At 56.0% G+C, this 17,244-nt stretch overlaps 1 protein-coding gene across 3 annotated transcripts in view; it reads right to left on the bottom strand.

The window, feature by feature from the left end:
- Positions 1–17,244, bottom strand: part of SHANK2 (SH3 and multiple ankyrin repeat domains 2) — a 492,081-nt gene that overhangs the window by 138,493 nt on the left and 336,344 nt on the right. For all 3 annotated transcript variants that reach the window (XM_053899336.1, XM_053899337.1, XM_053899335.1), the window contains 2 exons: positions 13,518–13,600; positions 11,803–11,927 (listed from right to left, as the gene is read on the bottom strand). In XM_053899336.1, coding sequence (XP_053755311.1) covers positions 11,803–11,927; positions 13,518–13,600 — 208 coding nt within the window. The remainder of the gene's footprint in view (positions 1–11,802; positions 11,928–13,517; positions 13,601–17,244) is intronic.

Genomic DNA, 17,244 nt, shown 5'->3' with positions numbered 1-17,244 from the left:
GCCACAGAAAGAAGGATGTGCCGACACACGCTACCTTGCGGGTGAACCGTGGAAGCGTTCTCAGTGGAAGGAGCCAGCACAAAAGGCCACGTGTCGTAGGACTCCAGGCCAATGGAGCGTCCAGAACAAACCCATGCGTCCAGGCAAACCCATGGACACAGAAAGTCGATCAATGGCGGCCCGAGGCACAGGGAAGCGGCGGGATGGGAGGTGGCTGCCAATGGAGACGGGTGTCTTCATGGGGGTTGAAAACGTTCTGGGACTAGAGACAGGAGATGGTCGCACAAAATGGCTTAAACTTAAAAAATGGCTAAACTGGTCAGTTTTATGGTGTGTGTATTTTATCGCAATAACAAGGATACGCACAATAAAGAGTACACGCGTATACACACGTGGCAAAATGTGTCTCTGACAGACACGTACAAAGAAATGACAACCTGAGAAGGTATATACTACGGCAGCCCCGTCTCCTGTCAGTGTCAGCTGACTTCTCCCTTTGGCTTGTCTGTATTCCCAGTTTTACCCGGGTGGACGTGACTTGCGCCAACCCTAAAGAAACAGCACTAATGTAAAAACCCCTCAGCAAGAATACACGGGGGCAGAGTTTACTCCAAACCCTAACGTTTTCTGAGAGCAGGGGCACACATCCCCCTATAAAGGCTGTGGGATTTGAGTAGGCAGCGGTAGAGAATTCTTGAGAGAATTCTGGAACTTCAGGGGAAGGACTGGCCAAGTGCGGTTCCCTCTGATGTAAGTCAGTCGCCCCCTGTGTCTCTGTCCGCCTTTCGAGGTCCTGGCCCTGACTGGGGGGATGCGAGGGAGGTGGTCTAGGAGAGACCAGCCACCCCTCTGACACGGAAGTGCCCGGTATGAGCTCTCAGGGTGCCCCGCTGTCCTCATTGGTGTCAGCTAGCCTCTGGGCCAGGCCTGGGATCACAGCTCATCCATTCAACCAACAGACATACTCTAGGCTCCTGCTGCACCAGACTCTGTTTTCCTGGGTGCTGGGATGGCCGCAGGCGCCCCCTGGATGAGGGCTCTGCCCGCAGAGGGGACCCGGGCTCTGGAGGGGAGATGTTCAGCCAGCACATCCTTGTGTCATGTAAACTCAACGCGTGGCAAAGCTGAGAAGAGACGCATCCCTCAGTAGCGGCTGCAGTTTGTGGAGGTCTGTACCTCTCGGATGAGGTGGGTCAGGGAAGCCCTGGTGGGAGGGTGTCCCCGGGGAAGGAAGGGATGGGCAGGGGACTGGGGGCAGGGAGGCTGGGAGCCGTAGAGTCCTGCGGTCCACGGTAAGGACAGGATCTTCCTGAAGAGTGAAGATGGGGAAGTCTCCCTGGAGCAGAAAATGGCTCTAGGAGAGAGATACTCTTCTTAATCCCACTTTGCTGGCAAAGAAATTGAGGCACAGAGGGGCTGTGTAACTTGCCTGAGGCCACACAGCGCATAGGTAGGGCAGCTGGATTTGGACCCAGATGGGCTGCCTCCTGGGACTGAGCGTTTAATCCCCACCCTCACCTGCTTCTCAAGGGCAGTGGCCTCCAGTCTGCCTCCACCTCCCTTCTCCAGCAAGGCTCCAGCCTAGCGATCGGCAGGCCTCGGAAGTTCCTGCTAAAATCCCCGAGCGAGCATGCCTCTGGCGACAGAGTGAGGCCCAATGACTCAGCTCCCATTTAAGGCCCTCCCTGACTTGGAGGGCCCATCCTGTTCATCCTTCCTGGGCCTCCTGACATTTCCCACACAGGTCTATGTGCTTCTGCCCCTGAGCCTTCCTCTGGCTGTGCCCTCCCCCTGTGGTGCCTCCCACCATTTAACGGACCCTGACTGTGTACCTGTCATGAGCTGGGCTCTGGCTGGCCCCTGAGGTCAGGTCAGGAAGGGACAGGGACACGTGCTGCTAGTGGCTGTCTCAGGGACTGTCGGGGAGGCTTCCCTGAGGAGGGGCTACCAAGCAGAGATCCAAGGGTGAGCCAGTTACGCAGGTGGAGGAGGTGGAGATAGGAGAGAGGTAACAGAGAGCACGAGTGAGCAGTGTGGGCAAGTGCTGGGGGTGGGAGGAAGTGTGGCACGTTCAGGAGACCAGGGAGAGAGGGCCAGGGTTAAGGCCCATCTGTCTTTCCAGGCTGGATGTGTGTGCTGCCTCCCTAGCTCATCTGAATAACCATCCCTTCCTCGGTGCCCCAGCTCTGAGTCCCAGCAGAGGTTTGCGGGCCTCCCTCCCCACTCCACTTTGCCCCTTGAGAGCAAAGATGGCCTCCACTCATCTCCTTGACCGAGGGCTGAGCACAGAGGAGGTGCACTAAAAAGTCTGTTACGTGAAACCAAAGGTCCAGGTAGAGGCGATTGGAAATTCCGCCTGGGGGAGGTTGGTCTCAGTGGTCTCAGAGCAGACCACTCATGACTTCACAGCATCGGATGGTAACCACGGCCTTCCATGTCCCCTTCCCCAGCCCTTCTCTTCTTAACTCTTCTTATTGTTGACCTGCACACAGCCTAGTTCCCAGGACTGACAAACTCCATCAATTAGAAGATCCAACAGGGCATTTAGCATGAGGCCTTCCTTCATTTCATTTGCCAACCTAACCGCTTGTATCATGAAATGCCCCACAAAAGGGCACGGCAGACAGACAAATCAATGCTAACGAGAGCCTGCTGAGCACATTGGGAGATGAGTGCGTGGGAGGAAGGGAGGGAGGGAGGGCAGGTGGTGAGGACCCAGGAGGGCTCCTTTCAGGGGAGTCAAGAGGCACATCAGAGAACCCTGGGCCAGAAGTTTCCAACGTGGAGCTCTTGGCTCACCATGCCTCCTGTAGACCTCACCGCATATAGACTGGGGCTGGGTCTACAGCATCCTTCTTGGGTTGGGGAAGACAGTTATAGGATTATGTCTGAAAAACTTTAGACTTTCTCAGGGCATCAGTCAGATGCAAGCTTGGGAGTCAGCACTCTCTCTGGGGCCCTCAGCAGCCGTCTAATCTCTCAGTTCCATCACCTGCAAAGAAGGCATAAAATGCCTACTTCTCAGGAGTGTCCATCACTGAACACAGGTTTTGGGACCTCTGTTAAGCACCAATCATCTACTGGGTGCTGGATATACAGCAGGGACCAGGTCAGCAAGCTCTCCAGCCTGCAGGGAGCAGGCATTCTCATGAGAGAGATGGACAGTAAATCAACCACCCAACACATATGATTCTGATGGTGGAGGAAACACACAGTGGAGTGTCAGAGTCAGGGGCAACCAGAGGGTGCCCAGTGAGTCTCCTCTGGGAAGGTGACATGTAAGCTGCGATCTCAGTGACAGAGTGAAGGCTGGCTTAGAGCATAGGCTGCCACAAATACTCGAGCCATACTGGTCCCTTCACCTCTCCTTACAGGAGAGATTTTCCCAGCAAGCAGGCAAGCACACTTGCTGAATAATAAGCTGCAGTGCCCAGGAAGGCCAAGGATACAGGACCCAGGGATGGGAGGTGAAGGGAATGAGAAAGGAAGCACTGAGGCCTCCCACCAGGCTGCTTCTTCTGAGGGAGGCCCCATCCTCCCAGCTCTCAGGAGGGGTCCCTGCACCCTAGAGAGATCCCCACACCCTGGAGAGGTTCAGGACCCTGGAGTGGTTCAGCACCCTGGAGAGGTCCCATGCCCTGCAGAGGTCCCCACCCCCTGGAGAGGTTCAGCACCACGGAGAGATCCCATTTCAGGCATTCTCCTATGGCTCCCTGCCACTGACCGGACATTGTCGCCCCTACTTAAACTGACATTCCAGGCCCTCTCGGGACCAGCCCCGGTCACCCCCAGCTCCATAACATTTGGCCACTTCCCAAATCCACCTTGAACGCTCCCGACACTCTAAGCTGTCCCTGGAACCCCCCTCTTGAGTTCTGCCTATGGAAACCCCACGTACTCAACTAAGCACGGTGCAGACACCATCTCTTTTGCAAAGCCCTTTTTCAAATTTATCTTGGGGCTTTTTGCTCCCTTCCAGACTGAGTTCCCCAAGGAACTGAGTCTGATTCATGTCTTTTCTCCCCACAGCACATGGCAGCCCAGCACCTGAATGAATGAAGTTGTAAAAGTGATGTGTACAATTCATACTAATTGTTGAGATGTCACCCTGCCAGGAGCCATGCTATGTGCTTCAAACACATTTTTATTTACAGTTTAAGAAACTGAGGCCAAGGGATGAGAGATCTGTCCAAGTTCGCATTCAAACAGTCAAGTGACAGAGGCTGGATTCAAACCCAGATCACAATCCACAGCCTGTGCCCTTGACCACGGCTCCTTTCTGTCTCTATCCAACTCAGTGCACTGCCATCTGCTAGGCCTATGGAGCCTTGAGCACAGCAGCCGTGGTCCCCTGAAGTGATTCTGAATCTTTTTTTAGCCTGAAATTGAAATCACTGATGCTTCAAATTAGAACCCCAAAATGAATGAGCCAAGACTTCAGATTTGCAATAGCTAAACTGCCCGCATCTACCTTCTCAGCAGGATTCCGGGCTGCTCCTCAGCCCGGACCACCTGTTCCCAGTCAATATGGAGGACAAAGTGAATCATTCTCTAGGCACAGAAAGGGGCTATGGCTATGTGCAGGAAAGGGGTCCAGGCTCCCACACTTTCAGGGGCTCTGCTCAGAGCAGGGGTCTCTTTAGAGCCCTGGAGAGCAAAGACCCCAGTGCTAGGATGCACAGAGAGACCCCAATGCTGTCAGCCTTGAAAGGCCAAGACTGTAATGACAGCAGTTTGCCACAGGCACTGGCATCGTGTGGAGGCCAGCAACAAAAACAGACATGCTCCTCTGTGCTGACTTTTATTTGCTACCAAAGGAATATTTTTCAGTCATCACTGAAAAGCGACTGGGAGCTTAGACCCCAGCAAGCCTGGGAAGGGAGGTGAAGAGGCAAGTCAAGATGGCCATGCTTACTCTCTGCACTGACCTAGGTGCCGGCAGCCCAGCAGCAGGGGAGCCAGAGCTAGAGGCTGGCCAAGGGGCCCAGACCTCTTCCAACATGAGCACAGCAAGAGGCCACAGAGCTTCAGAACGGAACGCTCCACACTTGGAGAGACCACAGCCAGCCACTGGGCCCTGCTTGTCTTTGACATGAAACCAACAGAACTTCACAACTGAAGTACCAATGTGACTCAAAGTCAAGAATTCACCAGTCACCCTACCTTCCTGCTAGTATCAGCTGGCATTCGGTCTTCACTTATTGAATTAGATAACCCTGTAAAATGATTTAAATAAGACGCTAAGAATTTGGGGGAGTGGGGTGGCTCGAGTTCCCAGCTTGGCCATGGGGGCACCAGCAGGACATGTGACAAAGCCTCTCACAATATCCCGAAAGGCAGGACAGAGAAATGTGAGCTGGGTGTTGGGGCTGAACAACTGTCTGGGAAGGATGCCGGCACCGGGGAAACCACGACAGGACTCTGGCCTCAGCCCTGGGATTTGTGGCTGGAGGGCAAAACGGGAATCATGAAGAGAAATTCCAAGATTACCTAAAAGCCCGACTCGTGCCAGAAGAGAACGGAACGAGGCGGAGAGGGCGCGCCCTGGGAGCAGAGGTTCAAGCCAAATCCGGGGGCATGGCTGCCAGCGATATTTGGGGCTTGCAGGTGGGGCGGGCCAGGTGCCTGTATCAGCTGATATGCCGTCCACAGAGACGCATGAAGAAGCTACGGCCAGTGTGCTCTTGACTTATGTGCTTGGCACAGCGTGGGTGTTCTCTGTAACCACTCCATGCTTGCGACGGTAGTGGTGGTGATCGCCCGCCAGTATTAGAACTTATCATGACTTACCATTATTGTTTGTTCCACTAATAGTCATCGGTTCCTTCTTCCCAGTCAAGCATCATGAATGACAACGAAGGACAGGATGGTCACCAGCCAGTGCTGACGGCATGCACTGCTGGCCTCGGCCTTCTAACCAGACCGGTGCTCACAGCGGCCCATGTGCCCAGAGCTCGTGGCACACAGCCCGTCCTGATGACCGAACTCTCCCAACCACCCGTTTTGCTGATGGGGACACTGAGACCCAGGAAGCATGGGCTGATCAGTGACGGGCGCAGCAACCGAGGGGGCAGAACCTGAACTTCATTTCCTGTCCTTCGTGCAATTTAATTCCGAAGCTGGGGAAGGCTGGCAGATTACCCCCGAGCTTTTCCAACTGTTCACATCCCCAGCTTGGTGACAGGTAATGGTTTAGGCAAATGTGTTTTAGAGCTCGTGCTACGATTCTCAGCCGAAGAAACATAAGATACTCAAATGGTCTCTGAGGAAAACCCCGGGGCATCCCCCTTAGCATCCTCACTTCGGTGCAAACCGAGATTATAAAACAGTTGTAGGCCATCACGACTACAAGCATTTAATACGAGGAAAAGTAATTAGCAAACTCAAGCATCAGTTTTCAAGGATGAAGGATATTGCTGCCTGCTTTTAATTGCAAGGGAAAACCTATTTAGGGAATTAACACAAAAACGAGATTGGCCACTTCAGGGCTAAGAAAACAATGACAAAAACCATAGGAGCCTCCAGCTCGGCATCAGGTTGGTAAGCAATGGCCCCAGGAAAATAATTAACGCCCAGGAAAGTGTTCTCGTCCCCGAAGCAAACAGCAACACCTTGGCCACGGAGGCTGAGCCACCACTCAACTGTGTGCGACAGCGTCTTCTAAGGAATAACTTTCTATTTATGAAATTAGTACCTGTCAAAAAAATTAATACTGTCACTCTCGAAAATCTGAGAAATAGACAAAAGTCTGAAAAAAGAGAAAATAACCATACACGATCCCATCACCCAGGGGTTAACCTCTCCTCTCCTTTTTTTTTTTCCTATGCCTATTTTGGGGGAGATTTAGGTGGTATTATGCAGACAATTTTGGTTCTGCCCTTTTCACTGATATAAGGTGATCTGTTCTCATTAGTAGCAAGAACTCCTTACAAGCATGATTTTTAAATGCTTTCTTGTGCGCCCACAACAGATGCATGATGTCTCCTCAACCATTTCCCTACAGTCCCAGCCCCTTAGACTGTTTTTGCTACACTGTGCTCTCTGCTTTGTCTGTTTGTAGATCATTCCTTTAGAACGGATTCCTAGATACAAAATCCCTGATTCGGCTTTATAGCTCTTACTACATCCCGTCACATCGATTTCTAAAAAGTTTACGGCAATTTATTCTTCCACATAGCAACATGAGTGCTGTCACCCGCGACGGGTAGAGTAATAAAAAAAAAAAAAAGCATTTGCTAATTTGAAAATAAAAACTGGCACCTCGTCATCTCTTTTTCTTCTTACCCTTTGCCCATTTATACATCAAGCACATCAGCGTGTCTCTCAAGAATTTCCGAGCTCTGGCGTTACCGTGGTTGGAATCCACTTTCCAGCTCTGTGACTGTGGTCAAGTGGCCTAACCTCTCTGTGCCCCGGTTTCCTCATCTGTAACAAGGGGATGGCAACAGAAGCCACGTTATAGGCTCGCTGCGAGGATTACATGGGATTGTGCAGTGCCCGGCAGATACACCCTTGGTTACTGTCAGTAAGGACACGGGCCTTGGCTGTGTTTGCTGCAAACGTTGTTTGGTCTTTTGACGTGTAGTGTTTGGTTGTATTGTAGAAATTTTTCTGAGAGAGAACGTTTTCATTTAAGAAAGTGAAGCAAGAAACAAAGCTTGGGTTTCCGAACGGGGGTGGGGGGGCTTGTGGAAGGAAGATGGTCCTGGCCTCGTGTCAAGGGCCATGCAGGACCTGATGACAGATGAGGGTTCAAAACGCCAACACAGGGGCTTCTGGGGGCTCAGTCGGTTGAGCATCCAACTTCCGCTCAGGTCATGAGCTCACGGTTCGCAGGTTCGAGCCCTGTGTTGGGCTCTGGGCTGAGCGGAGCCTGCTTGGGATTCTCTCTCTCCTTCTTTCTCTGTCCCTCCCCGACTCATGCTCTCTCTCTCTCTCTCTCTCGTTTTTTAAAAAGCCAACACGATCAGGCCAGCCGATCTGGAACCCCCGGCAGCATCACCTAAGTACCTAAAGATGCCATGCCCAGGTCCTGCCTCAAGCCTCTGATTCTGTAGGTGTGGGCTGGCATCCAGGTCTCTCTATAAATAATGACAGGTGACTGTCGCTGGCCAGGTTTCACTGTATGAGGCTGACAGGCCATCCAGTCTGGGGAGTCCCATGCAGGACACCAAAGTGACATCCCAACATCCACGTCTCCTCAATTACTTGATGTGAAACTCTCTACGTCATCCTTGGGACTCCTCGTAAGTGACCTCTCCTGCCCCATCTCATGGGGGCGGGGAGATCCAATCAGGATAATCTCGAGGAAACAGCGGATGAAGTCTTCAACCATCTGTGCCCGAAGGCTGATTCTACCTCTGCAGTCTTTGCTTTTAGTTCTCGGATGAGCGTCTATTATTATTAAGCCCGGTTTGAGTTGGGTTCCTGCTGGAACACAGCACCTTTGTCACTCCGGGATGGTGGAGTCCCCGTGCTTATATTTGGCCTGCCTGGAAAGGGGAACTTTCTCTGACTCCCGTGCTTACTGCCGTCCCTGGCCTGTCACCGCCACCCAGACCCACTCCTCCCGGGAAGGACTCGGCCCCGGCTGCCCTGCCCACTCCCGCCACCACCTGAAGCCCTCTGGGAAAGCTCCAGGGGCACCAGCCACGCAGGGGACTCCAGCCCATTATGTTGATCTGAAAATGCAAACACACATGGCTATGGAGCCACCACATTCAGATGCCCCCTCTGTGGGGCACCCACTTCTCCTTTTCCTCCTCTGAGATGAATTTTTATAGCAACCCGGCTGGCACACTTAGACGCATCTGTCTTAATGTAATTCCTGGGCTCACGATGGCCTTTTACGTGGACTCTACCCCAAGTGTTTGCTTTTCGGCGGGGGGAGTTTAGGGGGCAAGGTCAGCAAAGAAACCGTCCTGGTGACCAAGGAGCAAACGCCTCCCAAATGCTAGGGCAGGAGGGACGTCAGCTCTGGAGGGCAAGCACCGAGGAAAGCACACACGATAGGAAGCCCTTCGCGACAGGAGCTGGTGGCACCGGCAGATGACCACGTCTGAGAAGGAAGAAGGACGGTGGTCCAGGAGATGCAAGTCCAGCCAGACTTGGAGGAGAGAACAGACCCACCGGGAGCTGCCCCTTGGTCCCACGTTCAAACCACAGCACACGTTTTTAGAGAGAATACAAAGAGCTGGCATGCTCCGAGTTCCTTTCCAAGAGCAGGGAGAGAAGGAGGTTTGCCCAGAGGAGTGCGGGGCAACAAGGACAATTTGCTCATGCCTGTGACCCTTCCACACGGGACCCTGCACTTCCCCAAGGCTCAGAAACCCCCTCGACTCCAGGGATGGCTTCTGGCCAAAATTAAGATTCGCCCGAGACAACGTGGGTTCTTTCAGAACAACCCCTCCAAGATTGAAGCCTTTCAGCGGACAAGGTGGAAAAACCGTCTGTTGGAAAATGCACGTACCTATGAGGCTATAAGCGACTCTAATATTCCAGTGGTACAACCCAGCAGCTGGGAAGCACCTCAGGGAGACTCTGCCTTTTTTAATCTAAGCAGCTAAAGGAGACTTTCTGAGCCCCAAGAGTGGCCTTGGAAATGCACTGGGTGGGTCAGTGTTCCACCAGCCCAACCCCCATCCCCCCATTAGCACGTGACCCCCAGTAAGCGGCCCAGCGTGGCTGTGGAGGGCTCAGCCCTCCTTCGGGTCTTTGTGACAAAATAACACCAACACAGCATTCACGCCTCTCAGCGCCAGCCATTCCTAGAATCCCAGAGCTCAGAGGTTACCCGGAATCTAAAACCTGTTCCAAAATGGCAAATATATTTGCATATCAGAGGTTAGAAACAATGTCAAAGGAAGTGTTTTGCAAACACAAGTGCAGACACTCTCCCCGCTCCCAATTTCCACGGAGGCTCCAATCTGGCCGGGCGGCTGGCCCTCTCCGCCCAGGCCAGGCACACACTGCAGACGTGTCCGCCGACCGGGTGTAGCTTTGCTTCCTTGCGAAAGGGATGGGCCCAGCACATGCTCCGAGGCGGTCCCACGTTTTTCTTCCCGACTAGTTTATCAAGGAGGCACTCCGATGAGCCAGACAACGGGGGACACGCTTCCATCTGTAGCCTTCATGTATTATTTAAACCCAAGAACCAGCATCGGCTATGTCAACCTATTGGAGCCTCTGTCTCTGGGTCTCTCTCTGTCACACACACACACACACACACACGCACACACACACACGCGCGCACGCGCAAAGGAGACTTACATCACAACTACATCCTACAGAAGATGATTCAACCAGTCTCTGCGTTTTTGTGAGGTTACAAATCAAGTTAACCCACGAAAGCCCAGCGGGCCCCACTCTCCATCCTTCTGGATACACACGCACCCAAGGTTTCTTCCAAGCCGGGCTCTGATTGGGCAACAATAATTTAAATACATCTCTCAGCAAATGAAACGAGACCAGCACAAGGCACCTTGAAGAGGGTAAGTCACCTTCTCCATTTTCCTTGGCTCTTGGGTCTGTTTCCACCACCGTGCCTCTCCTTCTGGATTTCCATGACTCCACCAGCCTTGAGAAGCACTAAGGAGGCCACGAGTAAACTCGAGCTCAAAAGCACCCTGGGAAGCTTAGGCATGACCGGGAGAAGGGCTCCCAGTGGCCACGTCGCCATGGGCTTGGTCTCCTTTGCAGGAAGAGCAAGTGTCTGGCCGGCCCAGCGGCGGGGCCACCACATATCCCACCCCTCCCACCTGCGTGGACGTTTCCAGTGCAGGTGACACTGGGCTCGGGGTTAGCCCGGAAGAATGCCTTCCCAAGAAACGTCAACTCCCAAGGAGGACCGCTTGAGCGAACCGAACCCCTTAACAGTAATTTTTCCAAGGTACGGCACCCTCTTTTATCCTTAACATTTCCAAAGAGTAACACATTCCTCTGCACAACAAGATGGAAAGTGACACCTGAACCCGCAAAACGCAGGGAGCTCGGAAGCGCTGGTGGCCCAGACACGTGACGCACACCGAGGCGCCAACTCCAGCAAGGGCTCGGAAAACGAGGGCGCTCGTGTCTAGTGGGATTCTTCGAACGAAGAGAGTTCCCTCCTTTCTTTAAAATTAAATATAATTTCTCGTCAAACTGGTTTCCATACAACACCCAGCGCTCATCCCAACAGGTGCCCTCCTCTCATACCTACCGGGCAAAGCCCGTTCTCAAAGCACCTGGATTTAAAATTTTCCTTCTCATACTGGCAACGCCAGCTTCCCCTCTCGCTCACCCTTAGTCTTTGAAGGCCAGTCATCGGACGGGCAGCGTTACCGCGACGTTCGAGTCAGTGATCTCTCAGCCACCAGCGTTACAGACCTCACGTGAGCAAGGGCCGCGGCACAGCACTTTCCTTCCTGCCCTTGTGGCACGAGAATGGGCGACGGCCCCTCCTGGCGTTTCTCTGTTCAGCGATAACAGAACCACACGTAGATCCGCGCGTGTCCCCGACATCATGGCAGCCACGTGTCTCTCTTCCTTCTACCTTCCACCTGAAGACCGGTGGCCAACGCCCACAAACGTTTCTACCTTCCGAAGAGCTACAGCCGAGGCCTGAAAGACGCTCCGAACACACACCAGCCCACAGGAAGTGGCATCCACAATGGATGGAGATAACCACACGACACGAGTCCGGAGCAGCCTCCACGAGTACCCCTAGGTCTGGCCCAACGGCCGTGCTGCTGAGACCACGGGCCCCGGCCCTAAGAGAGTCGGCGCTCTCCCCAAGCGGAAAGATGCAAACACCGGCGTCCCTACCTCAATCAGGAAGTCCCCCGTCCTCAGTCCGGCTTGCCACGCCACCCCTCCTTCATCCACAGACTCCAGGTACTGCAGGGCTGGGAACGCTGGCGTTGGTGTGAATTCCTCGATGGGCGTATCCGCTGGGAAGACAAGGGAGACCTCAATACCAGCCTGAGTGGTGTTTCCAGGTTGGCCCCGCGCGGGACCCCGAGAGGAAGGAGGTGCGCACGTCTCCCGCCGGAAGTGGGCGCTCTCCCCTGGGGAGGGCTCGACAGCCACGGCCATAGGTCGGCACCAGCCCAAGCAGTGAAACCAACTGCCCTGTGGTGCCCCCGGATCCCTCGGCCTTTCTGCCGAAAACACTCGCTGTCCATGTCTGTATGTACACGCCTGTCATTTTCTTTAAAAGCATCAGTGACTAAACATTTTCAGTTCTAAAAATGGAAAAGTTCCCCCCATAACCACACAGAGCTACAGAAACACCACACTGAAACACTTGCCAAATTTACATCTACAGAGACGCGCGGACCAAAGGAATTCAACTTGGAGCACGGACAGATCATAGCGCTGACCCAGTGGGTGGCTGCAGATTTGGAATCTGCTTGGGAATTCGTTCCGCGGGGAGCCCGGCTCTCTGCGACCACTCTGCGGCCAGCACCCATGGGAAGGCTGGGCCCCCGGCTCCTCGGCAGCGCGAGCCGCGGCTCCTGGGCCCCACACAGCTGCCGAACAAAAACTCCAGGGCAAGAGACGGGCTTCCCTGGTTAGTTACGAGTGGCCGGGGTGGGTGGGTGGCAAGAGGAAGACGACCCCGGCAGGGGGAGGGGACAGAACATCACTCAGCCGTGGACACGCACACACGGGGACAGATCTGGCTCTTCTTCCTCTCTCTGGACAGATCGCTCCCAGGCAGCCTGAGCTTAGGGCAGGTGGGGGTGCTCCCGGGGAAGGAGGCCTTTCCCAGCACAGGTGCAGGACCCCAGCACAGCACGGAGGCTCCGAGACGAAACTTCCACATGGCTTCTCACCCCACACGCGCGGTGGGCAGCTGCCTCCCCTCATGCGGAGGTGATGCCATTTTGTTTTCTTTTTAAAGGGAAGCCCCCAGGTTCAGGGCTGGTGGTGGGCGCGCTGCCGTGGAATGTCGCCCCGGAACCCCCCACCACAGGCCACGTGATGCGGATGCTGCTGGCTCAGTCCGCGGCAGAGGGGACCATCTTGCCACGTTTCCTTTGCAAAGTCACCTTAGAGGCGGGCACACGGATGCCTGCTACTCTTGGAACTGAAGCCCACTCCCAGAATGGGGCAGTTCCTAGACACCCCAAACTCAGCACCGGGTGATTGTGGACATCTGAGAACAGGAGCTCCAAATCCAGCCACAGCCGGGCTGAACTACACCATAAAATGTAGCTTGAACCCCTGATTTCTTATTAAAAAGAGAAAGGGTGGGGGGAGGGAGAGCGAGCGAGCGAGAGCCTGTTCAGAGCAATATTGTGCACAGAAAATGGAAAATATTCCGAAAGCAAGCCCCGGTGTTTTCTGAGTGAGGCAGAATGTTAAAGAACACGGTTGTCTAGCAACCAAGTGCCCCCAGGAAAAAAGGCTTCTTTCCGAGCTGGGGAGCATTTTCATACGGGCGTGCACACATACACACACACACACACACACACACACACACACACACTCACACGACATGTGAATGTACCCGGGCTGGAGACAGCCACTCTTACCTTTCGCCCCTCGCAGCACAAATCCAAAGCCCTCATTGTCTTTTTTCTGCAGGACCACTGTCTTCTCCTCGATAATGCAGTCACTGTAGAGAGAATTCCGGGGATAGCGACCATTATTGTAACCCGTCATCATCACCGTGGCTGATCCTGAGCCGGGGACGCTCATCATCATAGCCAATTAATCACCCAGCTCGCCGGATCCGGGCAGCACGGAGGAGAGTAAGCAGCACAGAGCGCAGGAGGAGCGGGGGCAGCCGGGGGGCCGGCTAACGGGATAGGCGGGCTCGGCACAATGGGGCTCGGAGGGGGGGCGGGCAGAGGCAGCACCGAGCGGGAGGAAGGAGTCAGGCATGGTGGGGAGGCCGCCGAGCCACGGCAGCGCGGGCTGGCTCCCGGCGCCGAAAGGCAAAGAAAGTAAGTGGCCGGAAGGCACCGAGGGCAGCTGGGCTGGGGCGCGCAGGCCGGCGCATCTTCGGGGGGCGGGAGGGGGGTGCAGCTGGGATCAGCCGGCGGACAAATGAGGAAGCGGCTCTTCTTCTTGAAGGGGTGTTTGAAAATCAAATTCTATTTGCTCCCGGCACGAGCCGGCGTCCAGACGCAGCGGCCCCTCCCTCTCGGTCCGGATGAATGTGGTGTCCCCACGATCACCAAGGAGCCCGCAAGGCTGCCGGGAGTCATCCCGCACAGAGAAAGCGCAGGCTGGCGGAGGGGGCGGCCGGGGCGCTGCCGATGGGTGGGGGCCGGAGGCAGGACGCTCGAGCGACGCCAAGGCCACTTACGGCAAGGCCTCCGTCAGGGGGTGATGAGTCGTGGGGACGGGGCGAGGGGGGCTCGTGGGCTCCCCCCTCTGAGAGACAACCTAAGGCCACACCACCCGCCTCTTGGCACAGCATTTTTTTTTTTTAAAGGAAAGAAACCCAGACGCTTCGACTTTGCTTCAGCTGCCCGAGGCTCCCATCGTCTACAGCAAGGGCGCCCTGCCACATGACTGTCCAGCCCTGGAGGCACCCGGGGGTGCAGGGCGGAAGTGGACTTCCTGGCAGGCCACGCAGCCTGGGCTGAACGGGGGCCCTCCCCACCTTCGGGGCGGCATAGCCCCTGGGACTCTCTGCTGCCCCGGAAGACGGCAGCTGGAGGGCCAGGCCCCTGCGGAGGGAAGGAGGAGGGGCGGGAGGCAACGTGGAGAGGCCTCCTCCAGGGTCCCAAGGGGCCGGCCACAGGAGGGCTGTGCGCCAGAGGTCCTGAAGCATCCGGCTGGCCCCTGTCTCGGAGGGGGGCGGCCGGGGGACGCAGACAGCAAGCACTGGGAACAGTGTGCTGACAGGCTTGAAGTCACAGACAACTGAAGGTCAGCTTTGTCCAGCACCAGATTCACAGCCTGCAGGATGCGCGCGGCCCCAGCATGCAGCCATCTGGGAGCAGCACAGCCAACCCAGACCGGGTGGCCCCGGGGAGGAGGAGGGACAGGGGTGCTTGGACCAAGTGACAGGCTGCCAAGAGCTTCCCGTCATCCAGACGAGGAAGAGGCATTCCAGAGAGGTTGGGGGACACAGCCGGAGCATGCACAGAGAGGTTGGGGACACAGCCGGAGCATGCACAGAGAGGTTGGGGACACAGCAGGAGAATGCACAGAGAGGTTGGGGACACAGCCGGAGAATGCACAGAGAGGTTGGGGACACAGCCGGAGAATGCACAGAGAGGTTGGGGACACAGCCGGAGCATGCACAGAGAGGTTGGGGACACAGCCAGAAAATGCACAGAGAGGTTGGGGGACACAGCCGGAGAATGCACAGAGAGGTTGGGGACACAGCCAGAAAATGCACAGAGAGTTTGGGGACACAGCCAGAGCATGCACAGAGAGGTTGGGGACACAGCCGGAGCATGCACAGAGAAGTTAGGGACACAGCAGGAGAATGCACAGAGAGGTTGGGGACACAGCCAGAGAATGCACAGAGAGGTTGGGGACACAGCCGGAGAATGCACAGAGAGGTTGGGGACACAGCCGGAGAATGCACAGAGAGGTTGGGGACACAGCCAGAAAATGCACAGAGAGGTTGGGGGACACAGCCGGAGAATGCACTCACGTCCTGACCCACACCTGCACTCCCGCCCTTGCACGGGACAAGCACACAGTGGAACTTGCCAGGGTGACCCTGAGTTCCAAGAAAGGGCTGGCACAGCAGGGACACATACTTTCACAGCTGAGACACCATGCAATCCAGGATGACCGGCCTGGGGTGGTCTAACAACTCGAGGAGGGGCTGTGTCCCTGTGTTCCTGCTCTGTCTCCTGTCCTGGGGACAGAGAGCCTCTGCTCTGGGAGCTTGGCCGTGACCATGAGCTCCCTGGTTCAGCCCACTGAAGCCCATCGCAAAGGGCAGAAGCAGGGCCAGGAGTCCAGGGCCCTGAGAGCCCATGGGCAGGGCCACACGGCCAGCCTGGCCTTTAGTAGGGGGCGGAGTTCTCTAAACCTCTAAACCTTCCCCTCACGTCATAAGGTGGTGAGAACAAGCCCTGGGCCTCCCAGGGTAACCGTGAGGTCAGAAAGGGCAGTCCCCACGGCGGTGCGGTGGAACAGGGGAGCCCCAGGGAGCCATCCCTTTAACGGCCATCAGAAACGGCAGCAGGCTGGTGGTCGGCCAGGACCCCGGGGAGCCGCAGGGGTCGAGGCAGGAGGAGCTGGGGGCAGGCGGAGATGTGCGGACCCTCTGCCAGGCCCGGCCTTCCTGTCTCCAGCCTCCCCCAAGCAGAACACAGCTGCGGACCCACCCACCTCTTCCCGCTCAACCCCTTTAAGGGGGTGGGGGGCGCTGGCCCGGTGGCTCCTTCGGGTGCCAGGCAGGTGCAAGTCCTGAATCCCTCTTCTCCAGGGAGAGGCTCCCAAGGGCCCCCGGCTGGAGCCACCGCCTTCGCCCTGCATGAGTAGCTGCAGGCAAGCAGCGCCCTGGAGCCCCAGAAATACAGTGTCTGCCCTGCAGGTCCTGAGCCCTGATCTCCCCTGGGACACAAGCGGCCCCCAACACCCACCTCTGCCCAGCTCCAAGGCGCATCTGTCTCGCACTCCAGGCGGTGGTCCCACTGTGGGCCGCCTCTGCCCGCAGGAGCCGATGCTACCCAAACCTGCCTCTGGCTTTGTGCGCCTCATGGACGACTGTACACATCCTCCCACCTGACCCCCACACTGGGGAGCATCTTAGGGGCAGTGCGGCCTGGCCTCGGCTACCCCCACCGACTGCATGGGGGTGTTCTGCCACGGTGGTTGAGGGGCAGTGCTGGCATCACAGGGAGCTCGGCTCAAATCCCAGCTGTGCTCTGACCCAAGGTCACTCTGACCTTCGCAGCCTCAGCGTCCTGCTCTGCGAAATGGGATTAAGCACAATACACTCCACGTGGGCCAAGGAGGAGTTAATGCAACATCCCAGCGTAGCCCAGGCACGCAGCACGTGTTAATAACGGCAACCGTCCCGAGTAGGGTCACTGTTTGCAGGGGCCAACCGCTTCTTCCCCTGCAGGGACCCCTCCCGGGCTAATGACAGAGCCCCTCTGAGCCCTCTCAACGATCCCTCACCACTGAAGAACTTTCTGCCTCACACGTCCCCGTCTTGTCCCCAGACCTGTAGCTACGCACGTCCTGAGCAAGCTCCAAACTCCTTCGTCTCTGATACGGAGAAGGACTGCCCGTCACTTCTTTCCTGCTTCGCTTCAGGATCTAAATAGCCCCCGGCCC

Source organism: Panthera pardus, unplaced genomic scaffold (genome assembly GCF_024362965.1).
Source record: "Panthera pardus isolate Hobbes unplaced genomic scaffold, ASM2436296v1 HiC_scaffold_12, whole genome shotgun sequence".
Taxonomy (NCBI): Eukaryota; Metazoa; Chordata; class Mammalia; order Carnivora; family Felidae; genus Panthera; species Panthera pardus.
This window is presented reverse-complemented; position numbering and strand designations above follow the sequence as displayed.